Source organism: Bufo bufo, chromosome 5 (genome assembly GCF_905171765.1).
Source record: "Bufo bufo chromosome 5, aBufBuf1.1, whole genome shotgun sequence".
In the NCBI taxonomy this organism is placed as follows: domain Eukaryota; kingdom Metazoa; phylum Chordata; class Amphibia; order Anura; family Bufonidae; genus Bufo; species Bufo bufo.
In genome coordinates, this window is record NC_053393.1 from 317449169 (window position 1) to 317476666 (window position 27498).

At 43.4% G+C, this 27498-nt stretch overlaps 1 protein-coding gene across 2 annotated transcripts in view; it reads left to right on the plus strand.

The window, feature by feature from the left end:
- PIGN (phosphatidylinositol glycan anchor biosynthesis class N) overlaps nt 1-27498 on the plus strand; it is a 356746-nt gene that overhangs the window by 45574 nt on the left and 283674 nt on the right. For both annotated transcript variants that reach the window (XM_040432195.1, XM_040432196.1), the window contains exons 9-10: nt 3928-3968; nt 27121-27180. In XM_040432195.1, coding sequence (XP_040288129.1) covers nt 3928-3968; nt 27121-27180 — 101 coding nt within the window. The remainder of the gene's footprint in view (nt 1-3927; nt 3969-27120; nt 27181-27498) is intronic.

The window sequence follows — 27498 nt, forward strand, 5'->3', positions numbered from 1 at the left end:
ACAGCTGAATTTAAGTTCACAAAGGTACCTCCCTTCTGGTATACGGCACCGTGACCTCTCAACATATTTTAAAACATTTCATTGTGATTCATAAAAAAAAGGGGGGGGGGGAGGAAACCACAAGGTTCCAACCACACATATACATAACAAAATCGGACATTGACATGAGAACTTAATAACAGAGATACAAGATATAACGCTTGCAGGACCTAAAGCTCCTCCTATTTAAAAAAAAAAAAAAAAAAAATACTAACTTCTCCCTTCATGCCTAAACTATACAGGCATTGACATCACATTCTATATTCAACCCCTGAGGTTGAATCGTATTTAACAAATACATCCACTCTACCTCCCTCCTATTTAAAATTGCAACAAAATCTCCTCCACGTACGGGGTATGGACTAACTCAATCCCAGTAAAACGCAAACCCCTGGGATTTTTTTGGTGATGGATTTTAAAATGCAAAGAGACACTATGTGTCTCAAGTCCCTTTTTTATATTGCAAATGTGTTCCTGAACTCGAGTCTTGAGACTACGTGTGGTTCTACCCACGTATTGGAGGCCACAAGGGCACTCCAATAGATAGATAACACCCACATTGTTACAAGAGATGTTGCCTCTTATTTTAAAAGGGACTCCATTTCTTTTGTTGGATTGTATGGTTTCCACAGACATTACTCGATTCTTTTGGATGCGGTTTCTGCAAGGTATACAGAAACTGCACCATGTGAATTTACCCCTATTAGCTACTATGCGTTTTTTATTAGTTGCAAAACTAGCACTGTGGACCAATCTGTTGGTCAGGTTACTTGCTCTCTTAAAGACTATAGGGGGTTTGTCTGGGATCTCTTTAATGAGGACAGGGTCATTTTTTAGTATATGCCAATTTTTATTGATAATGTTTTTAATATGACCCACTTTGTTATTATACTGGGTCAAAAAACTATACCTAAAATCATTTTTTTGCTGATCTCCCTTTTCATTTTTTGGGGGCTTATTTCCATCACGTTTTTATTCTATCTCTTTTCTGCAATGGTCCAAAAATTCTTCCTCATACCCTTTTTCCAAAAATCTCTTTTTTATCATCTGACCCTGTTCCCTAAAGTCTTCTGTTTTAGTGCAATTTTTAGAAATATGCTGAAACTGGCTTTTTGGTATATTTTTAAGCCAAGAGGGATGATGGCTACTGTTGAGTCCAATATAGGTATTCACATCTACGGTTTTGAAGAATGTTTTTGTTTTAGTTTTTAGCCTACTATCTTCTAAAAAAATGACTAGGTCAAGGAAATCCACTGAGATGGAACTAATGTGGCTAGTGAACTTGAGGTTGAACTGGTTCACATTGATGTCCGCTATGAAGGTTTCTAGACCCTCCTTCTCACCAAGCCAGATGAGAAGGCAGTCATCGATATATCTTCGCCAAACTATTAATTGGCCCCCTTCTAGATTTTTTATTCAGGACCGTGTCAATTCTCTCTCTCTCTCCCACATAGTTCCTGAAAAGGTTAGCAAGACTGGGGGAAAATTTCGCCCCCATCGCCACACCTGAGTGCTGAAGGTAAAAAGAATCACTGTAAAGAAAATAGTTGTGAGTGAGACAGAAGACGACACAGTCCAGAACAAAGTTTTTTTGATCTGTCCCCATTAGGGGGTCACTATCTAGTGCTTCTTTCACCCCCTTTATACCCAAATCTTTTGGTATGCAGGTATAAAGGGAAGATACATCAACCGTAGCTAGCCACATAGTTCCCTGGATTTGCCCCCAGTCTTGCTAACCTTTTCATGACGCTCTCCTGGTAGGATCGTAGTTCAGACAAAGATCTCCTGAATTGACAGCTCCTGGTCCTCGCCTGCTTTACAAATAGAGCCCCTTGATTGAAGACATACCGGTCTATTTCTATGCGCATTACGAGTGATCTTTGTGAGTATATTGCATACATCCGATGCGACAGGTGTTAAGAACATACTACACCATAGTGCGTTTTTTTCACTGCATTTCAGGTTTCCATGCAGCTGTTGAAAACTAATGATTGAATGTGGTCCATCTAACTGAAGATTTTTCCGAAAGTAAGAAAATAGGAAGATTCAAAAGAATCTTCTATTGTAGCGCAATCCTTTCTTTTATCATTTTATTCAACTGACTTTTTTCCCACATTGTCTTAGGATTTGCAGCGCTTGAGGGGACTTATTTCCTATACAGAGATTTTGTGCTTTTATTCCATGACTCTAACTTGACTGAAGGGGTTTTCGTGGAATATTCATAGGATTCGCCAGTAGTGTTTAATCAGTGGGTCAGTGGGGGGACCCCAGCCGATTAGCACACTAAGGGTATGGCCACACATTCAGGTTTCTTTATGCAGTTTTGGAAGCCAAAATTAGGCACATGCAGACACTACTTCTCGTCTACTTGAATTCACTCCTGGTTTTGGCTTTCAAAGCTGCATCAAGAAGCCTGAACGTGAGGCCTTACTGTAAAGCTGTTACTGTGCCCCAGCAAACATCCCAGCATCTTAATTGGTTATAAAGTAAGGGCTCATTCAGATGACCGTATGAATGGGTCCGTATCCGTTCCGCAATTTTGCGTAACGGCTGCAGACCTATTCATTTGAATGGAGCCGCAAAAGATGCGGACAGCACACAGTGTGCTGTCCGCATCCGTAGTTATGTTCCGTGGCCCCACAAGAAAGATAGAGCATATCCTATTCTTGTTCACAATCGCAGACAAGAATAGTAATTTCTATCCTAGTGAGGGCCATGTGCAGGCCAGGTCTAAAAAAGGGGGTGTGGCGTGGGCGGAGAAGAGGGCGAACCACCAGGCCTGTCTCATTTATAATTTTCCCTGCCTGTTTTATGGATAGAAAATGTTAAAATGTTCTAAATTTATGCCAGCAAGGAAGCTGGCGTAGATTTAGACCGCCGGCGGATGCACCAAAGTTATGTTCATCCGGGTGCCTCTAAATAACTTTGTCGTAAACACTGCCAGCGAAGGGGTTATTAAGACCGATGTCTAAAACACGGGTATTAATAAATGACCCCCATACTGTTTTCCATTTGTCCTCTACATTTTGATAACCTAAACAAATTGTATTCGTAATACATAGTGGACGATTAAAGGGGTTATCCAAGACTGAATAACCCCCTACAATGCCCAGACCCGCGACTCTGTGCTTACTTATTTGGTTCCTGGCGCCGGTTTCCTCCCGGATTGCTCCACCGCCATCTTCGCATCTCCCCTGCCTGCAGAAATCTACATCTGTCAACGGATGGGGTGCAGCCAAATAGCAGGCCGCAGCGGTGACCTAACCCCTTGCGATATACGTTGGGGACCAGTTAAGTGTGCAGTGTCGTGGGTTACCCCTTTAAGGAAGTATGACTGCAAGGTCAGTCTTCGTAAGTTTATTTATACTCTGTGATCACCAAACAGTATAATTTTAGATATCAAACTATTTGCAGAGGTGCTTTTATTTTAGATGAATTGGAACAATGCAATTATTTCTGCCTTAGGGCCCATTCACACGTCCGCAATTTAGTTCCGCATTTTTCGGAACGGAATTGCGGACCCATTTATTTCTATGGGGCTGCACGATGTGCGGCCCGGCTCCGGAAATGTGGACCCGCACTTCCGGGTCACATTTCCGTTCCCGAAAAAAATAGAACATGTCCTATTCTTGTCCGCAATTGCGGACAAGAATAGGCATATTTTATTAGTGCAGGCGATGTGCGGTCCGCAAAATGTGGAACGCACATTGCCATGTCAGTGTTTTGTGGATCCGCAAAACACGTTACGGACGTGAATGGACCCTTAAGGCTTGTGTATATCACTTTTGTGTAGTTTAACAATTGAGTATTTTTGTTCTTATAAAGGGAATTAAAAATTTACCATTATTCTGGAAAGTTAGGACTGATATGTCCGTTTCATTTTTTTAGAATGGAATTTGGGGAGCTTAAAGAGACTTGATGTCAACCAGGTATAGTAGTTTTTTTGTAAATGTAAGCAATGAACTATAAAACATTTTGAATAGTGCTTATCTATACAGTAATGTTAATTTTGGATTAACCTCTGCCTACTACATAAAATATGCCTAATTTACCTTAATTTTACGTAATACAAAAAGTTAGATATTAAAGAGGACCTTTCACCTTGAAAAACATTGTGAACTAAGTATGCTGCCATGGAGAGCGGTGCCCGGGGATCTCACTGCACTTACTATTATCCCTGGGCGCCGCTCCGTTCTCCTGCTATGCCCTCCGGTATCTTCACTCACTAAGTTATAGTAGGCGGTGTCTGCCCTTGTCCTGTGGGCGTCTCCCCCTCCTAGTCTGCAGCGCTGGCGAATCGCTTGACAAACTCCACAAAAGCTGGATGACACTGTTGTCATTTGCACCGCACTGGGTCTCACACACAGTTTTGTTAGGGTATGTTCACACAAAACCTACATAGTACCCTGGTACACAGTTGCACATCAAAAGTGTTATATAATGCACCTTATTATTTATATGAATCTTCCCTTTAACCACCTCCGGACCGCCTAACGCAGATTCGCGTTCCGGAGGTGGCAGCGCTGCGCACAATCACGCATATACGCGTCATCTCGCGATGGCCGGGATTTCCTGTGAACGCGCGCACACAGGCGCGCGCGCTCACAGGAACGGGCGGTAAGAGAGTTGATCTCCAGCCTGCCAGCGGCGATCGTTCGCTGGCAGGCTGGAGATGTGTTTTTTTTAACCCCTAACAGGTATATTAGACGCTGTTTTGATAACAGCGTCTAATATACCTGCTACCTGGTCCTCTGGTGGTCCCCTTTGTTTGGATCGACCACCAGAGGACACAGGCAGCTCAGTAATATGTTGCACCAAACACCACTACTCTACACTACACCCCCCTGTCACTTATTAACCCCTTAGTCACCCTTGATCACCCCTGATCACCCCATATAGACTCCCTGATCACCCCCCTGTCATTGATTACCCCCCTGTCATTGATCACACCCCTGTAAAGCTCCATTCAGACGTCCGCATGATTTTTACGGATCCACTAATGGATGGATCGGATCTGCAAAACGCACACGGACGTCTGAGTGGAGCCTTACAGAGGCGTGATCAATGACTGTGGTGATCACCCCATATAGACTCCCTGATCACCCCCCTGTCATTGATTACCCCCCTGTCATTGATCAACCCCCTGTAAAGCTCCATTCAGATGTCCGCATGATTTTTACGGATCCACTGATAGATGGATCGGATCCGCAAAACGCACACGGACGTCTGAATGGAGCCTTGCTGGGTGAGAGAAATATCTTGGCAAAAGACAACTTTTCCCATTTTTTTTATACAAAGTTGGCATTTGACCAAGATATTTATCTCACCCAGCATGGGTATATGTAAAAAGACACCCCAAAACACATTCCTCAACTTCTCCTGAATACAGAGATACCAGATGTGTGACACTTTTTTGCAGCCTAGGTGGGCAAAGGGGCCCACATTCCAAAGAGCACCTTTCAGATTTCACTGGTCATTTTTTACAGAATTTGATTTCAAACTCCTTACCACACATTTGGGCCCCTAGAATGCCAGGGCAGGATAACTACCCCACAAGTGACCCCATTTTGGAAAGAAGACACCCCAAGGTATTCGCTGATGGGCATAGTGAGTTCATAGAACTTTTTATTTTTTGTCACAAGTTAGTGGAATACGAGACTTTGTAAGAAAAAAAATAAAAATAAAATCATCATTTTCCGCTAACTTGTGACAAAAAATAAAAAGTTCTATGAACTCACTATGCCCATCAGCGAATACCTTAGGGTGTCTACTTTCCGAAATGGGGTCATTTGTGGGGTGTTTGTACTGTCTGGGCATTGTAGAACCTCAGGAAACATGACAGGTGCTCAGAAAGTCAGAGCTGCTTCAAAAAGCGGAAATTCACATTTTTGTACCATAGTTTGTAAACGCTATAACTTTTACCCAAACCATTTTTTTTTTACCCAAACATTTTTTTTTTATCAAAGACATGTAGAACAATAAATTTAGGGCAAAATTTATATATGGATGTCGTTTTTTTTGCAAAATTTTACAACTGAAAGTGAAAAATGTCATTTTTTTTTGCAAAAAAATCGTTAAATTTCGATTAATAACAAAAAAAGTAAAAATGTCAGCAGCAATGAAATACCACCAAATGAAAGCTCTATTAGTGAGAAGAAAAGGAGGTAAAATTCATTTGGGTGGTAAGTTGCATGACCGAGCAATAAACGGTGAAAGTAGTGTAGGTCAGAAGTGTAAAAAGTGGCCTGGTCTTTCAGGGTGTTTAAGCCCTAGGGGCTGAGGTGGTTAAAAATCATGAAAAATAAATGTTGGAGGAGGGAAACTGTATATATTAATACATTACTAGAAATAAGCAAATCACTCAAAATTTTATTTAGATCTCAATTGATTCTGCCCAAATTAAGAGTGCTCCAATTGGCCAGAATATTATGTATATAAGTATGGCACTCTGAGGTCTCTTAGGACTCATATTTTTTCTCTCTTGTCTCTAACTTGGTTTATTTTTAATGAACTCTCTCCAAAATTCAACAGAATTATTACAAAATTTGGGTTGAATCTGATCCTTTTAGAATTGATTTGCTCATCTCTAAGGCCTCATTCACACGGGCGTTGCGGGAAAATGTGCGGGTGCGTTGCGGGAACACCCGCGATTTTTCCGCGCGAGTGCAAAACATTGTAATGCGTTTTGCACGCGCGTGAGAAAAATTGCACAGAAGTTCGGGCTTGGGATCGGTGTTCTGTAGATTGTATTATTTTCCCTTATAACATGGTTATAAGGGAAAATAATAGCATTCTGAATACAGAATGCATAGTAAAATAGCGCTGGAGGGGTTAAAAAATAAAATAAAAAATCATTTAACTCTCCTTAGTCCACTTGTTCGCGATGCCGGCATCTCCTTCTGTCCCCTTTACTGAATAGGACCTGTGGTGAGCATTAATTATAGGTCAAGGACCTTTGATGACGTCACTCCGGTCATCACATGGTACGTCACATGATCTTTTACCATGCGTTCACCTCCCGCAACGCATCCGCACGGAAAACTCGCTAGTGTGAAAGGGGCCTAAAAATTACCATAGAGGGTCAAGCAAAAAAGAAAAAGAAAAAAAAAAAGTCTGTTTAAGCAAAGTGAGTTGTGAATGCTATTGAATATATGAATCAGACACAATAACAAGTCATATCTTTTTGTCAGATATTTCATAAGTTTAAAAAAAAAATTGAGTATCAAGTTTATGCACAGACTCAATATTTACAGTGTTGACCTACTGTTTTCTAAAGTTCAGCAATTTGCCCTGGCATGCTGGATATCATCTTCTGGGCCAAATCCTGACTGATGGCAACCCATTCTTGCCTAATCAGTGCTTGGTATTTGACATATTCTGTGTTTTTGTTTGTCCACACTCTTTGAGGATTGACCACAGGTTCTCAATGGGATTGAGATCTTGGTAGTTTACTGGCCATGGATGCAAAATTTCAATGTTTTTTTTCAATAAGCCATTTAGTTATCACTTTTGCCTTGTGACATGGTGCTCCATCATGCTGGAGAAAGCATTGTTCATCACCAGATTGCACGTGGATTATTTTGCAAATGCTTTAATACTATTCTTTATTCATAGCAGTGCTAGAGTGCCAGGGAGCTGCCAGTCCTTTCACTTACTGACCGCTCAGCCCGCTCTGCTCCTTCCCTCCTCCAGACCGGCACACTAAATGGTGAAGCAATGAGCCATCTGCTCCCTGCTTCACCATTCAACCTTGCAGGCACAGATTGTGCTGCTGGATTGTTTAGGAGGATCGTTCAGGCTGGGAATTTGCTTGTTCACTCCTCCCACACAAATCTGTACCTGCAGGGGAGTGCTAGGGGTGATCTGATCATAAGGAACAATGAGGGGCACAATGTGAGCACTACTACTGTTATGTGGGCACAGAGAGGGCATAACTACTGTGAGGGGGGCACAATGAGGGCACACCATAGTGAAGCACTTAGGATACAGGTAAAACAACTTGTGGTTCATTATACTCACAAACGAGCTAAAATTCATAGCATATAGAAAATCCTGGTAGTAACAGGGCAGCGGAGTGTTACTACCAGGATTTTCTATATGCTATGAATTTTAGCTCGTTTGTGAGTATAATAAACCACAAGTTGTTTTACCTGTATCCTAAGTGCTTCACTATGGTGTGATTTTTGGTGCCCTGCAGAGGAATCCAGGAGGTGCGTTTGGAATCCAGAGCTGGGAAGCACTGTTGTCCTGTATCAGTTCGGTGGGCTTACAGCACGGTTGGAAAATATTCCTTGTTCAGGCAGCGCGGTTCTTTACTTTAACGCATTGGAAACTGTTGTGAATTGACCCACAACACTACAAGGACCTGCAGCGCAAGTATTCAATAGTATCTAAAAGAATTACGTGACTGACTTTCTTTTATCAGACACAATGAGGGCATAACTACTGTGAAGGGGCATAACTGTTATTGGGGCACAGAGGGTATAACTACTGTGAACGGGTGCAATGAGGGCATAACTACTGTGAACGGGTGCGTTGAGGGCATTACTACTGGGAGGAGCAATGTTGTGGGCAAAACTACTGTGAGGGGGTAAAATGAAGTCATAACAACTGTGAAGGGCACAACGTTTTAAAGTATGGTGGGGTGTGTCAGAGGAAGTGCCCTTCCCAGGTTCCAAACACCTTAGACATGCCACTGTTAGGCCCCGGTGGCGAGCAAGTATTCCGTGCGGATGCGATGCGTGAGTTGAACGCATTGCACCCGCACTGAATACCGACCCATTCATTTCTATGGGGCTGTTCACATGAGCGGTGATTTTCACGCATCACTTGAGCGTTGCGTGAAAATCGCAGCATGCTCTATATTCTGCGTTTTTCACGCAACGCATGCCCCATAGAAGTGAATGGGGTTGCGTGAAAATCGCAAGCATCCGCAAGCAAGTGCGGATGCGGTGCGATTTTCACGCACGGTTGCTAGGAGACGATCGGGATGGAGACCCGATCATTATTATTTTCCCTTATAACATGGTTATAAGAGAAAATAATAGCATTCTGAATACAGAATGCATAGTACAATAGTGCTGGAGGGGTTAAAAAAAATAAAATAAAAAATTTAACTCACCTTAATCCACTTGCTCGCGCTGCCGGCATCTCGTCTGTCTCCTTCTTTGCTGAACAGGACCTGTGGTGAGCTTTTATTGCAGCAATAGGACCTGTAGTGACGTCACTCCGGTCATCACATGATCCATCACATGATCTTTTACCATGGTGATGGGTCATGTGATGAATCATGTGATGACCGGAGTGATGTCACCACAGGTCCTGTTCCTGCAATGAATGCTCACCACAGGTCCTGTTCAGCAAAGAAGGAGACAGACGAGATGCCAGCAGCGCGAGCAAGTGGATTAAGGTGAGTTAAATTATTTTATTAATTTTTTTAACCCCTCCAGCGCTATTTTACTATGCATTCTGTATTCAGAATGCTATTATTTTCCCTTATAACCATGTTATGAGGGAAAATAATACAATCTACACAACCCCGATCCCAAGCCCGAACTTCTGTGAAGAAGTTCGGGTTTGGGTACCAAACATGCGCGATTTTTCTCACGCGAGTGCAAAACGCATTACAATGTTTTGCACTCGCGCTGAAAAATCTTGCGTGTTCCCGCAACGCACCCGCACATTTTCCCGCAACGCCCGTCTGAAAGAGGCCTTAAGATGCTTTTCTGTTGGCATGACACAGGACTTATGGTAGCGCTCACTTTTTCTTCTTAGGACAGTCATTTTTGCTAAAGTCCCAAGGAGTCTAAAAGGGTCTTCATCAGAGAAAATAACTTTACCCCAGTCCTCTGCAGTCCAGTCTCTGTACTTTCTGCAGAATGTCAGTCTGTTTCTTAGTAAGAAGTGACTTCTTTGCTGCCGTTCTTGACACCAGGTGCACTCACACCTACCTGCTATCATTCCTGAGCAAGCTCTACACTGGTGGTGACCCAATCCCGTTGCTCACACCTCTTTAGGAGATGTCCTGGGATTTCTCGGGTGCCCTGAAGCATTCTTCACAACAATTGAACCTCTCTCCTTGAAGTTCTTGATGATTCTATAATGGTTGATTTAGGTGCAATCTTACAAGCAGCAATGTCCTTGCCTGTGGAGCCATTTTGATGCCAAGCAATGATGATGGCACGTGTTTCCTTGAAGATAACTATGGTTAACACCAACCCGCTTTAAAATCAATCATTCTGTTGTTTTAAGTCAATCAACATTACAGAGTGATTACTTGCCTTGCCCTTGTTAACACTTTCTCCTGAGCTAAAGAGAAGATCACTGAAGTGATGTTTGCAGGTCATTTTGTGACCGGGCTGAAATGCAGTGAAAATGTTTATTTATTTTTTGTTTTTGTTTTTAATTATTTTCATTTTCATCGTAAGGAATGCCTTTGCAATTAATTGCAATTCATAACAATCTAGAGTTAATGCAAATTGCCACCATAAAAACTGAAGCAGCACTTTTCACTTTGTGAAAACCAAAATTTCGCCCTTAGCTTTTCCTGGGGTGCGTGGCCATATTATGCTTTTTGCCAAAATTGTCAGGAATTTGCAGAGATTGCTTTGCTGTATTTTTACATAAACCATGGCAAAAGGTCTATATATCCATAACATATGATTACCCCCTTATAAACAAATAGCACTGAAAAAAAAAAGCCGAGTAGAATACTGATGAAGAAGACAACAGAAGGACTTCTGTTATCATGTGATATATATATATGATCCAAAGATGTGTTCTCCTATACGTAAAATGTAATATGTAATATATTTGTGTGACGATCTCTTGCTTTTACTCATTAAATAGTGAAGCTGCACATCTTATTAGTAGCTGTCACCTCGTGAGATGTCAGTACCGATCAGTCCATTCTGTAACAGGCAAGGAGTAGCTGGTGAGCACGGCTTAATGATTAGAAAATAGGGTTGGCATGGCTGTGCCTTTGTATTGCAATACAGACATCAGGCTCCCATGGAAGTCCTATTTGTCCTAGTCTATGGATTTCGCTTTCCTTTAGCACAACTTCCATTTGTGTGATTGATTTTGTGTTCTCATGCAATCTATCACCATGGGCTCTGTTGATGCTTAATTTTCTCTTAATGCTTTGGTGACTGTATGTCAGTATGAAATAAGTCTCTTCAGATTTTCCCCTAAAATTTGATATAAAGTAATAAGAGGCTCAGTAAGTCACGAAAGTTGCACACAGTAATCATAGTTGTTATTGCTTTGTGTGTGTGTGTGTATATATATATATATATATATATATATATATATATATATATATATATATATACACACACAGTATATATATTGTATACACAGCACGTTTGGAAAATTGGGACCCTTTCACTTCTCTTTACATTTTGTTATGCGGCCTTGTACTAAAATAAAGTTAAAATGTTTCCTCGTCATTCTCAATACCCCATAATTACAAGTGAAAACAGAATGTTTAAAATCTTAGCTAATTTATTGAAAAGGAAAAACTAAAATCTTGCGTTGACATAGACTGTCAGGCAAAAGGGTGACTTTTGAACTTTTGACTTTCAGACTTTCATATCTCACCATCTACTACAGCTTCAAATGTGAGACTACCATCATTTTATAGACAATCATCTTAGCTATCTCATACATAAATTGGACTTTCAATTATTTAGCATATGATTAACATAGTAACATAGTTTATAAAAAGACATCTATCCATCCAGTTCTGCCTGTTATCCTGCAAGTTGATCCAGAGGAATCCAATCAGGCAATTAGATAACTCCCTGGATCAACGACCCCTCTCTAGTAGCTATAGCCTGTAATATTATTACACTTCAGAAATACATCCAAGCCCCTCTTGAATTCCTTTATTGTACTCACCATCACCACCTCCTCAGGCAGAGAGTTCCATAGTCTCACTGCTCTTACCGTAAAGAATCCTCTTCTATGTTTATGTACAAACCTTCTTTCCTCCAGACGCAGAGGATGTCCCCCTCGTCACAGTCACAGTCACAGTCCTGGGGATAAATAGATGATGGGAGAGATCCCTGTATTGACCCTTGATATATTTATACATAGTAATTAAATCTCCCCTCAGTCGTCTTTTTTCTAAAGTGAATAACCCTAATGTTGATAATCTTTCAGGGTACTGTAGTTGCCCCATTCCAGTTATTACTTTAGTTGCCCTCCTCTAAACCCTCTCCGGCTCTGCTATGTCTGCCTTGTTCACAGGAGCCCAGAACTGTACACAGTACTCCGTGTGTGGTCTGACTAGTGATTTGTAAAGTGGTAGGACTATGTTCTCATCACGGGCATCTATGCCCCTTTTGATGCAACCCATTATCTTATTTGCCTGTCACTGGTTTTTACAGCTTAGTTTGCTGTTCACTAAAATTCCTAGGTCCTTTTCCATGTCAGTGTTATCCAGTGTTTTACCATTTAGTATGTACGGATGACTTGCATTATTCCTTCCCATGTGCATAACCTTACATTTGTCAGTGTGAAACCTCATCTGCCACTTCTCTGCCCAAGCCGCTAATCTATCCAGATCCATCTGTAGCTGTATACTGTCCTCTTCCGTGTCAATTACTTTACACAGTTTAGTGTCATATGCAAAAATGTATATTTTACTGTGCAAGCCTTCTACAAGATCATTAATAAATATATTGAAGAGCATAGGGCCCAATACTGACCCCTGAGGTACTCCGCTAGTGACTGTGACCCAATCTGAGTGTGTACCGTTAATAGCCACCCTCTGTTTTCTATCACTGAGCCAGTTACTTACCCACATACAGACGTTTTCTCCCAGTCCAAGCATTCTCATTTTATATACTAACCTTTTATGCGGTGCAGTGTCAAATGCTTTGGAGAAGTCCAGATATACGACATCCATTGATTCGCCACTGTCAAGTCTAGAACTTACCTCCTCATAGAAACTGATTACATTAGTTTGAATTGACCGATCCCTCATGAATCCATGCTGATATGGTGTTATTCGCTTATTTTTATTTAGATACTCCAACATAGCATCTCTTAGAAAACCTTCAAACAGTTTACCCACGACAGATATTAAACTTACAGTCTTATAGTTTCCCGGCTCTGTTTTTGGGCCCTTTTTGAATATTGGCAGCACATTTGCTATGTGCCAATCCTGTGGAACACTCGCTGTCTATATCAGTCCTTAAATATCAGAAAGAATGGTCTGTCTATGACATTACTTTATTCTCTTAGGATAAGGGCTATTGGTCTATTTTAATTTTTTTAAGACTCCACTGCACTTCTTCCTAGGTCAGAGGGGGCACTTTTAATGGAAAATTTACTTTTACATCCTACATTTCATCTGACAGTTTGAATACAGTGGAGAAAAAATATTTAATAGCTTTGCTTTCTCCTCATCGCTCTCTGCAACCTTCCCCTCCCCCATCACTCTGGAAAGGGCCGACACCTTCAGATTTATAGTTTTTCCATTTATATAATTGAAGAACATTTTAGGGTTAGTTTTACTTTCTTTGGCAGTGAATCTCTCTGACTCTAGTTTGGCTGCTTTTATTTGTCTTTTTACATTTTCTATTTTTCCTTATAGTTTTTCAGTTCTTCCTTGCTACTCTCCTGTTTTAGTGATTTTAGAATGCTTTCTTTTTGTCATTTATTGCTTCCTTTACATTTTTATTTATCCACTTTGTTTTTTTCAATGTCCCTTACTCTTTTATTACCATAAGGTATGTACCTCTTACAAGAGTTTAGGATGCTTTTAAAATATCCTATTTTGTGGCTGCATTTTTATTTTTGTGGACATCCCAATTAGTGAGGCCAATTGACTCTCTTAGCTGGTTAATTTTTTTCAAATTTTGTTACTTTTGTGCCTCCTTTAAGAAGCACTCTTTTTAATGACAATTAGAAGGTTATTATTTTATGGTCACTATTTCCCAGGTGTCCCCCAACCTGCACATATGTGGTTCTGTTAGCAATGCAAAATTTTGTCATGTAACTCCATTGTTACTGTTTTGCTCCTAAAATTCCAAATTTTATTCTTTATTTGGTTAGTATTTTGTAAATCCACCTTAGTTTTCAACACTGCCTGAATCTTTCTGAGCATGCTCTCAATCAGATTCAAGCTTGTGCAAAGAAATGTCAAATATATTTGTGTGTGTACCGTACAGTAGGTGTTTGTGAGATTGTGTTTTCAGCACGACAGCGTCGCGCTGATACTCGGCGATGTGGTGCCGAGATCTCGCACTCACTGGGATAGCGACAGCACATCCCAGCAAGCGCGTCATAGAAGCGACGGGAGATCCGACTTGGATTCCCGCCAATTCTACACGTGTGCGGCGTTTGTTATGAATCCTGAGGGGGAAGTCCCCGCCGGATTTTAAATAAAAATCCGGCCTGGGTCCCGCCCTCAGGAGCATACCGGGCCCTTAGGTCTGTTATGGGTTGTAAGGAGAGCCCCCCCTACGCCGAAAAAAACGGCGTAGGGGTCCCCCTACAATCCATACCAGACCCGTATCCAAAGCACGCTACCCGGCCAGCCAGGAAGGGAGTGGGGACGAGCGAGCGCCCCCCCCCCCCCTCCTGAGCCGTACCAGGCTGCATGCCCTCAACATGGGGGGTTGGGTGCTCTGGGGCAGGGGGCGCACTGCGGCCCCCCCACCTCAGAGCACCCTGTCCCCATGTTGATGAGGACAGGGCCCCTTCCCGACAACCCTGGCCGTTGGTTGTCGGGGTATGCGGGCGGGAGGCTTATCGGAATCTGGGAGCCCCCTTTAATAAGGGGGCCCCCAGATACCGGCCCCCCACCCTAAGTGAATGAGTATGGGGTACATCGTACCCCTACCCATTCACCTGCAAGAAAAGTGGTAAAAACACAAATAAACCACACAGTGTATTAAAATATTTTATTTTTCTGCTCCGGAGGCCGCCCCCTGTCTTCTTTATTAGCTCTTTTACCAGGGGGGGGCTCTTCTTCTTCCGATATCCCGACGGGTCTTCTCCGCTATCCGGGGGGGTCTTCTCAACTCTCCGGGGTTCTCCTTCTGTCTTCTCCTTCTGTCTTGTTGTCTCCTTCTGTCTTCTGTCTCCGGGGGGGGGGGCTCTTCTTCTTCCGATATCCTGACGGGTCTTCTCCGCTATCCGGGGGGGTCTTCTCAACTCTCCGGGGTTCTCCTTCTGTCTTCTCCTTCTGTCTTGTTGTCTCCTTCTGTCTTCTGTCTCCGGGGGGGGGCTCTTCTTCTTCCGATATCCCGACGGGTCTTCTCCGCTATCCGGGGGGGTCTTCTCAACTCTCCGGGGTTCTCCTTCTGTCTTCTCCTTCTGTCTTGTTGTCTCGGCGCACCCCGATTCTTCGTCTTCTCTTCTTGTTTTCGCCTCTCTCTGTTGTTGACTCGGCGCACCCCGGTTCTTCGTCTCGCGAGACTCGGCGCACCCCGATTCTTCGTCTCGCGAGACTCGGCGCACCCCGATTCTTCGTCTCGCGAGACGAAGAACCGGGGTGCGCCGAGTCAACAACAGAGAGAGGCGAAAACAAGAAGAGAAGACGAAGAATCGGGGTGCGCCGAGACAACAAGACAGAAGGAGAAGACAGAAGGAGAACCCCGGAGAGTTGAGAAGACCCCCCCGGATAGCGGAGAAGACCCGTCGGGATATCGGAAGAAGAAGAGCCCCCCCCGGAGACAGAAGACAGAAGGAGACAACAAGACAGAAGGAGAAGACAGAAGGAGAACCCCGGAGAGTTGAGAAGACCCCCCCGGATAGCGGAGAAGACCCGTCGGGATATCGGAAGAAGAAGAGCCCCCCCCTGGTAAAAGAGCTAATAAAGAAGACAGGGGGCGGCCTCCGGAGCAGAAAAATAAAATATTTTAATACACTGTGTGGTTTATTTGTGTTTTTACCACTTTTCTTGCAGGTGAATGGGTAGGGGTACGATGTACCCCATACTCATTCACTTAGGGTGGGGGGCCGGTATCTGGGGGCCCCCTTATTAAAGGGGGCTCCCAGATTCCGATAAGCCTCCCGCCCGCATACCCCGACAACCAACGGCCAGGGTTGTCGGGAAGGGGCCCTGTCCTCATCAACATGGGGACAGGGTGCTCTGAGGTGGGGGGGCCGCAGTGCGCCCCCTGCCCCAGAGCACCCAACCCCCCATGTTGAGGGCATGCAGCCTGGTACGGCTCAGGAGGGGGGGGGGGGCGCTCGCTCGTCCCCACTCCCTTCCTGGCTGGCCGGGTAGCGTGCTTTGGATACGGGTCTGGTATGGATTGTAGGGGGACCCCTACGCCGTTTTTTTCGACGTAGGGGGGGCTCTCCTTACAACCCATAACAGACCTAAGGGCCCGGTATGCTCCTGAGGGCGGGACCCAGGCCGGATTTTTATTTAAAATCCGGCGGGGACTTCCCCCTCAGGATTCATAACAAACGCCGCACACGTGTAGAATTGGCGGGAATCCAAGTCGGATCTCCTGTCGCTTCTATGACGCGCTTGCTCTCCATCGCGGCAAGCCAGCTCGGCGCTGGCTCCCGCGATGGGGCTCGTATGTGCTCAATCTCGCCGAGAAATACAGCGAGATTGACACAAAATCGGGTTCACCTACTGTACATGTAGCTTTAGTGGCTCAGATGGTGGTCACTCACATAGGAAGTGAAATAGTCTCTAGGCAAGCTGCACTTAAACTTTATGAAATCCAGTTATCCCTCTAGATACACTAATAATTGGTTCCAGGGCAACCATTGTAACTTGAGACCATGACTCTATATAAAACTGGTAATTGGTTCCAAAGCCCTAAAATATCACGCTAAGGTTACACAAAATTAAGCAGCAAATTACTATAGATAAAGCCAATCCTTACATATAACAGGCAGAAAGAACTTCTGGAAGCTGTAAATTAGATTATATTCTGACAGGGTGGAGTGGCGGTTTCTCTGGAAGGTTTTGGCGAGCATGGGCTTCGGGGAGAGATTTATAAATATGATTAAGACACTTTATAGGTCCCCTACAGCCAGGCTGAGTCTCAATGGGAGTCTTACTTCGAGCTTTGATCTAAACAGAGGTACCCGTCAGGGTTGCCCACTATCTCCACTCCTATTTGATATCTATCTACATTGAGCCCTTGGCTCTGGCTGTTAGGCAGGATCCTCAAATTAAAGGCTTTGGAATACTGGGAGAGGAAGATCTTTATATGCAGACGATGTTCTTTTTTTTGCAGATAACACAGAGATAACCGTCCCAAGAATTATTCATAATGTTAAACTATTTGGTGGGGTATCAGGCCTAGATATAAACTGGTCAAAGACTACTCTGATGCCAATAGACTCAGTGCCTCAAGAGGAATCCTTGATAACCCAGCTAGATATGGTTGACACCTTTCAATACTTGGGTATGACGATATCTCCCAAGGTGGAAGACTCGGTACATCTTAACCTGACCCAATTTATAACCAAAATAAGAGCAAAAATAGGGATTTGGCTAAGAATTCCCTTATCCAGAGCGGATCGAGTTTCACTGGTTAAAATGGTAATTCTACCCCAATTCCTCTATGTTCTTAGGAATTTACCTATTTGGATAGAGGAAAAATATTTCAAATTAATGAAAAGAATAATCAACAATTTGATTTGGGGAAGAAAACGTGTGAGACTCAAATTGGAATACTTTTATAAGCCTTTGGACCATGGGGGTCTAAACCTCCCATGTTTCAAAGGCTATTTCATTGCCGCCCAGTTATGGACGTGCAGTGAGTGGCCAAACAACACTTTCTTAAGTAGCCTAGTAAGAAGCTCTCCACGTAATAATATATTTACGCTTTTGGAATCGGGGTTGTTGACTAATAGGGACCGGGGGCATAAAGGGACTATAAAACTATTAATGAAAATGTGGGCTGTTACTAGAGAATGGTTGGGAGTAAAAGGATCACTCACATTCACGCCTCTTTGGCACAACACTTACTTACAGATATTAGATGGTATAGCACAGGATCAATTCTGGCAAAAGAATGGGATTCTTTTCCTGGCACAGGTTGTTAATAATGGAGAAATTATGCCGTTTGTGGAATTATCACATAGTGTAGAGAATTTGTCATGGTTTAGGTATTTTCAGCTTCGTTCGGCACTTGCTAGTTTAGATGATAAATCACTGTTAGAAATAGACAATTCCTCCCCGCTTAATGAGAGGTTTGAGAAGGCACCAGTAAGAATGAAGATTTCCAATATATATAAATTATTAATTAATTCACGGTTTTCCGAGACACAATCACCAGGGCAAAAGGCTTGGGTGAGAGATTGTATATTTGGGCAAAGTGTAGGGTGGGGGAGTATTTTTACTAACCCAGATGTACTATCCCACAACTTTAATCACGTCCTAATACAGTTCAATATTTATCATAGATTATACGTTACCCCTACTTGGCTTAATAGGTGTGGATTAAGAGATTCCTCCAACTGTCCTTGATGTGATACTGCCGGTGCGGATCACATACATATGATCTGGGCATGCCCAGAACTCGGGGCATACTGGAGTGGTATTAACAAGGTTCTTATATACAAACTAAAAACACAGATTCCTCTTGAGCCACAATTGTTTTTACTGAACGATCTCTCGATACTAACTAGTCATAAACCCCAAAAGATTCTAATAGGCAGAATATTACTATTGGCTAGGGTCCTTATTAGTCGGAGTTGGTTTGCACGACAGGCCCCAGAAGTAAACAAATGGATAAATCTGGTGAATAAGGTGAAAAATTATGAGCGGCTTCTCTATAAGCAGAGGGGTGGAATTGAGAAATGGGTTAAGATATGGGACGGTTGGTAATTCTGACAGGACTGTACAACTGTAATTTATCCTAATTGTTATTATTATTATTATATTTTTTTATTTATTTATAATTTTTTTTTTTTTCAGGACGTCCACCATGACAGCACTACATGGAGGTTGTCTCCCCCGCCCACTATTGGGACAGGAAACAGAGAGAGGTTAAAAGCTCCCCCCCACCCACCTTCACCAGTGTTTTTTCCTGTCCCAATAATGGACGGGGCAGAGAGAAGGTCTCTCTTTGGACCTTTTAAATTTTTTTTTCTTTCTTTTCTTTCACCGGGCTAAAACCCTTAAGCTGGGGTCCCTTAGTCTCCCAGCCCCTCCAGTACCCTATGGGTCATGCGGCTCACTGCTGGGACGAAGATCCTAGGGGCTGGGGAACGGTAGCCGTAACCCCGCTGGGGCTCTGGGCTGCAGAATGCTTCCTCCAGGGGAGATCGCGCGGGAGTCGGAGCGTCTTCTGTCACTTCCGGCCTTCTGCGCTGAGCCGGAAGTGATGTAGAGACGCCGGGAAGGGAGTGCGCATGCGCGTAACCTCCGACACCGGATCCAGTATGGCGGCGCCCTGTGATCAATCCCCACGGCGAGGGACGCTGGAGGCCTGGCATTCCGGCCTCGCGTCCCATCCGGATTTCTAGGAAGGACCGGAACAGGAATGGGAGGAGCATCCACGACAGGAGGGGTAAGTGCCGGTGGCATTAAAATTCTGGTTGGGCTAAGTGGGAGTCCCTCAGTTATGGATTCATCCAGTATGAGAGAGCAGTCCCCAGACCCTCCTGCCCAAGGACATGTGAGTACCCAGCACTACAATGGGGGTATAAGGATAGGTGTAGCAAAGCATTATAGCCTGCCTTTCTATCGTCATGTCTCTTAGGGAGAAAAAGATTCTACCCTCAAAGTGGAGAATAAAAAGAAGCCTAAAAGATGTGCTATCTGCAGCAAGAGGCTTCAGGACTCATATACAAAAAAGCTTTGTGCAGACTGTATTAGTAAAATGTGGAAAGAGGAACAGCCGTCCCTATTAACAGACCTGAGGGCCATCATTAAAGAAGAAGTCAAAGCTTCAGTTTCCTCTCTGATAACGCCTAAGGTGGCAGAGCAAACCACCGGGATAAAAAGACCTAGAGAAGTCTGAGTCAGACCCGGAGGTTATAGAGGTGGAATATTCGGAAGAAGAGGTAGAGGAAGAGTCCTTGCCTTCCTCATCTCACGAGGAGAAACGTAAATATTGTTTCTCAACTGAGGACATGGATTCCCTCCTGACTGCTGTTAGGCAGACCATGGATATCTCGGACGAACCGACAAAGAGATCCATTCAGGAGGAAATGTTTGCTGGCCTAATAACAAAGAAGAGAAAGGTTTTCCCCTTGAATTCCAGTCTAAAGCAAATGATCTTGGATGAGTGGGAAGATGTAGAGAGGAGGCTTTTTATTCCTAGGGAATTTAAAAGTCGCCTATCCTTTGACAAGGAGGGTACTAAATTATGGGAAGAAATCCCTAAAATAGACGCCCCAGTCGCCAGGGTAGCTAAAAAAACTGCGATCCCATTTGAGGACTCTTCCCAGCTGAAAGACCACATGGACCGCAAGGCTGATGGTCTTCTGAGAAAATCTTGGGAGGTTTCTGCGGCGCTGATTTCAACTAACGTGGCAGCCACATCAGTGGCTAGATCCCTATTAATGTGGTTATCTCAGCTGGAAAATAATCTGTTAATGGGAACCCCCAGGGAAGACATTTTGGAGACTATTCCACTCCTAAAGATGGCAACTGCCTTTACAGCGGACGCCTCGGCTGAGTCAGTCAGGTTCGCAGCTAAAAGTGGGGCCCTTCTGAACACCGCAAGGAGAGCTCTGTGGTTGAAAAACTGGTCTGGCGATCTTACTTCAAAAAATAAATTATGTGCAATTCCATTTTCAGGATCATATGTGTTTGGGCCTAGCCTGGATAAAATCCTTGAGAAAGCCTCTGATAAGAAAATAGGGTTTCCAGAGACCAAAACTAGAAAGGCACATTTTTTTCGTAAAAAATTCCAGCCAAAGAACCAAACGTATAAAGATAAGGGAAAGTCGGGGAGATGGTCCTATCCAAAAGGGGGTAAGGGCAGAGGATTTCTGCTTAACCCCAACGCTTCCCAAGACAAACAATGACGCCAGGCCAGTCGAGGGGAGATTAAAATCTTTTCTCCCAGCATGGAGTCAAATAACTCAAAACCCATGGGTGCTCCAGATTATTCAAGAAGGATACAAGATAGAATTTATATCAGCTCCGCAACAAAAATTTGTGCTGACAGGGTACGGAGAAGGTACGTCACAAGAAAACCTCTTAAAAGACGTTGCGAAATTAAGGACCCTAGGAGCAGTGACCCGCGTCTCGGTAGATCAGGAAGGCAGGGGCTACTATTCAAGATTATTCCTGGTCAAAAAACCAGATGGTTCATTCAGAACCATAATCAACCTAAAACCCCTAAACGTCTTTATAAAGTATCGCCGCTTCAAAATGGAATCAGTGAGATCAACGACACCCCTCATTTCTCAGGGAGTGGTAATGTGCACCTTGGACTTAAAAGATGCTTACTACCATGTGCCAATACATCCAGACCACCAAAAATTCCTAAGGTTCGCAGTAAGAGAAGCGGGGAAAATAATTTATTATCAGTTTCAATGCCTGCCCTTTAGGATATCAACAGCCCCTCGGGTATTTACAAAGCTGGTAATAGAGATAGTAGCCTTCCTCAGACTAAAGGGAATAAAGATTGTACCTTATTTAGACGATCTCCTCCTAACCGCGGATTCTGCGATAGTACTAACGGAGCAAACACAGATGACAATTTCCCTCCTACAGGACCTAGGCTGGATCATAAATTGGGAAAAATCATTCCTAGTACCAGAAACCAGAAAGATTTTCCTTGGAACGATGCTAGATTCAGATCTACAGAGGTCTTTTCTTCCAGTTCAGAAACAGCAAAACCTTGTCAAAAAATTGAAAGCGTTTCAGAAGAAACCTGTGTGCACCATCAGAGAGGCCATGAGCATTCTGGGCCTAATGACATCTTGTATATTCATGGTGCCGTGGAGTCAACATCACACAAGAATCCTACAGAAAATGATTCTAGCGGTCTGGGATGGAGACCATCGTTCCATAGATCGGAAAATCCCTATAAAAGAAAATGCGCGGAGATCTCTGGATTGGTGGCAAATTTCAAGCAACCTATCAGGAGGAGTCTCCTGGAATCTAAGCCCATACACTGTAGTGACGACAGATGCCAGCCAACAAGGATGGGGTGCAAAGGTTGGAATCTACTACTTCCAGGGAACCTGGAACCAGACCATAAAAAACAGATCTTCAAATTTCAGAGAGCTTCAGGCCGTGTGGGAGACACTCAGACAAAGTCAAGATCTTCTGAGCGGACAGAATATAAGAATCCTATCAGACAATATGACAGCGGTCTCCTTCCTCAAACATCAAGGGGGAACAAAATATCCTCTCCTTCAGAATCTGACAAACAAGATCTTCTCCTGAGCAGAGGAGAATGTGCTGTCAATCTCAGGGGTACACCTACAGGGTTCAAGAAACCAGTCGGCCGATTTCATCAGCAGACATTTTATAGATCCAAACGAATGGACTCTAAACAGACAGGTGTTTCTAGAGCTGACATCAACTTGGGGGTACCCAGAGATAGATCTCTTTGCATCAGGGAGAATGCTCAAACAGCCTCCTTCTTCTCCCGAAATCCAGCCGATCATCCCACAGCAGTAGACGCCTTATCCCAGCCCTGGGACATGAAGCTAGCCTATGCGTTTCCTCCTTTCCCTCTGATCTCAATAGCTCTGAGGAAGATCAGCAGGGAATCATCCAGAATGATCTTCATAGCTCCCTTTTGGCCAAAACAAGCCTGGTTCCCGGTTCTGTCTTCGCTAAGTCAGGGGAAACCGATCCCTCTCCCTCTCAGGCCAGACCTGTTGCATCAGGGTCCAATCTGGAATCCGGAAGTATCCAGGCTGAAATTAACAGCGTGGCTTCTGAAAGGGACTTGTTAAAATTACAGGGATTCTCAGACGGAGTAATATCCACCATTCAGAGAGGCCATAAACAGGTGACATCAGAAATTTATAATAAAATCTGGAAAAAATTCTGCTCCTGGATGACACTGAGAGAGAAAGATCCTCTACTCCCGAGTCTAGGAGATATTCTTGATTTCCTCCAGGAAGGGTTCAACATGGGCCTTAAACCCAGTACCCTTAAGGTTCAGACTGCAGCCTTAAGTTGGTTTTTAAATTGCTCCCTTTCAGAAAATCGATGGGTAAACAGGTTTTTAAAGGCAACTACGCGGATTAGACCAACATTAAGATCGCTAGTTCTTAACCGCCTCCGGACCGCCTAACGCAGGATCGCGTTCCGGAGGCGGCAGCCCTGCGCACAGTCACGCATATATGCGTCATCTCGCGAGACGCGAGATTTCCTGTGAACGCGCGCACACAGGCGTGCGCGTTCACAGGATCGGAAGGTAAGCGAGTGGATCTCCAGCCTGCCAGCGGCAATCGTTCGCTGGCAGGCTGGAGATGCGATTTTTTTAACCCCTAACAGGTATATTAGACGCTGTTTTGATAACAGCGTCTAATATACCTGCTACCTGGTCCTCTGGTGGTCCCTTTTGTTTGGATCGACCACCAGAGGACACAGGTAGCTCAGTAATAAGTAGCACCAAGCACCACTACACTACACCCCCCCCTGTCACTTATTAACCCCTTATTAACCCCCTGATCACCCCATATAGACTTCCTGATCACCCCCCTGTCATTGATCACCCCCCTGTCATTGATCACCCCCCTGTAAGGCTCCATTCAGACGTCCGTATGATTTTTACTGATCCACTGATACATGGATCGGATCCGCAAAACACATACGACATCTGAATGGAGCCTTACAGGGGGGTGATCAATGACTGGGGTGATCACCCCATATAGACTCCCTGATCACCCCCCTGTAAGGCTGCATTCAGATGTCCGTATGTTTTTTACGGATCCACGGATACATGGATCGGATCCGCAAAACACATACAGGCGTCTGAATGGAGCCTTACAGGGGGGTGATCACCCCATATAGACTCCCTGATCACCCCCCTGTCATTTATCACGCCCCTGTCATTGATCACCCCCCCTGTAAGGCTGCATTCAGATGTCCGTATGATTTTTACGGATCCACTGATACATGGATCGGATCCGCAAAACACATACGGACATCTGAATGGAGCCTTATAGGGGGGTGATCAATGACAGGGGGGTGATCACCCCATATAGACTCCCTGATCACCCCCCTTTCATTGATCACCCCCCTGTAAGGCTCCATTCAGACATTTTTTTGGCCCAAGTTAGCGGAAATTATAATTTTTTTTCTTACAAAGTCTCATATTCCACTAACTTGTGTCAAAAAAAATAAAATTTCACATGAACTCACCATACCCCTCACGGAATCCAAATGCGTAAAAATTTAGACATTTATATTCCATACTTCTTCTCACGCTTTAGGGCCCCTAGAATGCCAGGGCAGTATAAATACCCCACATGTGACCCCATTTCGGAAAGAAGACACCCCAAGGTATTCCGTGAGGGGCATATTGAGTCCATGAAAGATTGAAATTTTTGTCCCAAGTTAGCGGAAAGGGAGACTTTGTGAGAAAAAAAATATATATATCAATTTCCGCTATCTTGTGCCAAAAAAAAAATAATTCTATGAACTCGCCATGCCCCTCATTGAATACCTTGGGGTGTCTTCTTTCCAAAATGGGGTCACATGTGGGGTATTTATACTGCCCTGGCATTCTAGGGGCCCTAAAGCGTGAGAAGAAGTCTGGGATCCAAATGTCTAAAAATGCCCTCATAAAAGGAATGTGGGCCCCTTTGCGCATCTAGGCTGCAAAAAAGTGTCACACATCTGGTATCGCCGTACTCAGGAGAAGTTGGGCAATGTGTTTTGGGGTGTCATTTTACATATACCCATGCTGGGTGAGATAAATATCTTGGTCAAATGCCAACTTTGTATAAAAAATGGGAAAAGTTGTCTTTTGCCGAGATATTTCTCTCACCCAGCATGAGTATATGTAAAAAGACACCCCAAAGCACATTGCCCAACTTCTCCTGAATACGGCGATACCACATGTGTGACACTTTTTTGCAGCCTAGGTGGGCAAAGAGGCCCACATTGCAAAGAGCACCTTTCGGATTTCACAGGTCATTTACCTACTTACCACACATTAGGGCCCCTAGAATGCCAGGGCAGTATAACTACCCCACAAGTGACCCCATTTTGGAAAGAAGACACCCCAAGGTATTCCGTGAGGGGCATGGCGAGTTCCTAGAATTTTTTTTTTTTTTGTCACAAGTTAGCGGAAAATGATGATTTTTTCTTTTTTTTTCTTACAAAGTCTCATATTCCACTAACTTGTGACAAAAAATAAAAACTTCCATGAACTCACTATGCCCCTCAGCGAATACCTTGGGGTGTCTTCTTTCCAAAATGGGGTCACCTGTGGGGTAGTTATACTGCCCTGGCATTCTAGGGGCCCAAATTACATTTTTGTGTACTGTTTGTATAATAATAAAGATGTTAAATAAAAATAAAAAAAAGATTATATTTAGAGTATGGGAGTTTCTTTAGGGTTCTGTACAGTGTGCCAGAAAAATAAAATGGAGGTGCCGTCATCTGGATGAGTTGTAGTTTTTTTATGAACCATTTGGGGGTACATATTGTGTACTAACTAACTTTTAATATTTTATTTTTAGGGGGAAAGATAAAAAAATTTCAATGTTATTTGGGCAAATTTTATTTATGGTGTTCACTGTATGGTATAAATTAAATAATTTTTTTCCATGGTTCAGTATAAATATAATAATGCCAAAAGATATTGGCCTGGTCTTATTTGAAAACTGGCATTCCAAGCTTTCAAACAAGATGAGAATAGAGATATAGCTGCTAGAAATCGGGCTGGCAGTTCATGCAGCTGAAAGTGACAGTAAAAACAGGTTACTTTTTCTAACCGCTATATCTTCTGATATAATGGAGACAATGCTGGGATTCTGGTTTTGTTTGAAAGCTGGGAATGACAGCTTTCAAAAAAACAATACAGATGTAGTAACACTCAAACTCTTAACTGAAATTTCTTAACATATCATGATATTCTGTAACAAAAGCCATTGAAATGCAATTGAAGGTGTTGGACTAACGCATCTAGTTAAGCATGTGTGTTAACCCTACTATATCTGTATGTCTAGCTGCTACCAATACCGAAATATGAGCAGCTTAAGCAGACCTCCCTCCCCTTGCCCTGCTCCTTCTGGTGCTGAACTGTTAAAGGGGTTGTCTCACTTCAGCAAATGGCATTTATCATGTAGAGAAAGTTAATACAAGGCACTTACTAATGTATTGTGATTGTCCATATTCTCTACTTTGCTGGCTTGATTTATTTTTCCATCACATTATACACTACTTGTATCAGTGGTTACGACCACCCTGCAATCCGGCAGCAGTGGCAGTTCTTGCACACTTTTCTTGCTCCGATGCAGTCCGTTGTCCTGCACTGCATCGCTCAAGACGTGGGCTTTTTCTTTTCTACCAGTGACGTACCGGGCTTCACATGGGTATGCTTGGTGGTTTTATAGGCTAGGGTAGCGCTAAAGACTGCCTGTTAGTGCCGGTGACATTACCGGGACCATTGCTAGGTGGAAGCGTCCGCTTCCGTTAACTAGTTATGATAACTCCCCAAGTGTGTGTGTGTTAACTCTGCTACATCCATAGAAATGCTCTGATGCTCCACTAATACATGGTAAATGAGTGAAGGGGAGCTTATGTCTGGGTTCAGCTCTGAACCCAGCCAACCCATTTAAATAGGACAGTGTAAACATAGACAGACGGTCTTAAACTGCAACAGATTTATCAGTGTCTGGATGGTAAATCTGGTTCATAAATACACTGTCGAGTCTAACTTTACACCACTTACTGTATTTGTTGGCTTAGTTTTACTTCATAAATGCGTCACAAATGTGATGCATTTAAACCTCAACCTTTCCCTCATAGTCACATCCCCTTTCTGCTAAGCAATGTCTCTAAGTTAGGCAAGGAGTAAAAAGGTTAGAAAATGAATGTAGTACAAAACATGTACCCCAGTTTTTTGGTAAAGTTAGGCTAAAAAATTGGCACATTTTCAGTAGTAAGTCTACTCAATTTATGCTAAATACTATATAATTTAGTATTGTTTTGTTTTTCAGGCGGATGTAGCCCCACTGATGTCAGCTCTGATCGGACTCCCGTACCCCTTGAATTCTGTGGTAATGCCTATTCACTTTTATCAAATCTTTTTTTCATTGATCAGTTTGTAACTAAATGTGTTTTCCTGGGAAAATATATATTTAAAACAGGTCAGCATGGTCAAAATAAGTAAAAAAAAGGCAGACTTACCTCATCATTCCATGGATGTCTGGTATCCCACTGTTCTCTACTTCCTGCTACGGCATCGACGTACTGAAACAAAGGAAAGTTTATTGAATATAAATATACCTTAAGGCCTCTCACACGGGTGTTGCGGGAAAATGTGCGGGTGCGTTGCGGGAACACGTGCGATTTTTTTTTCCGCGCGAGTGCAAAAC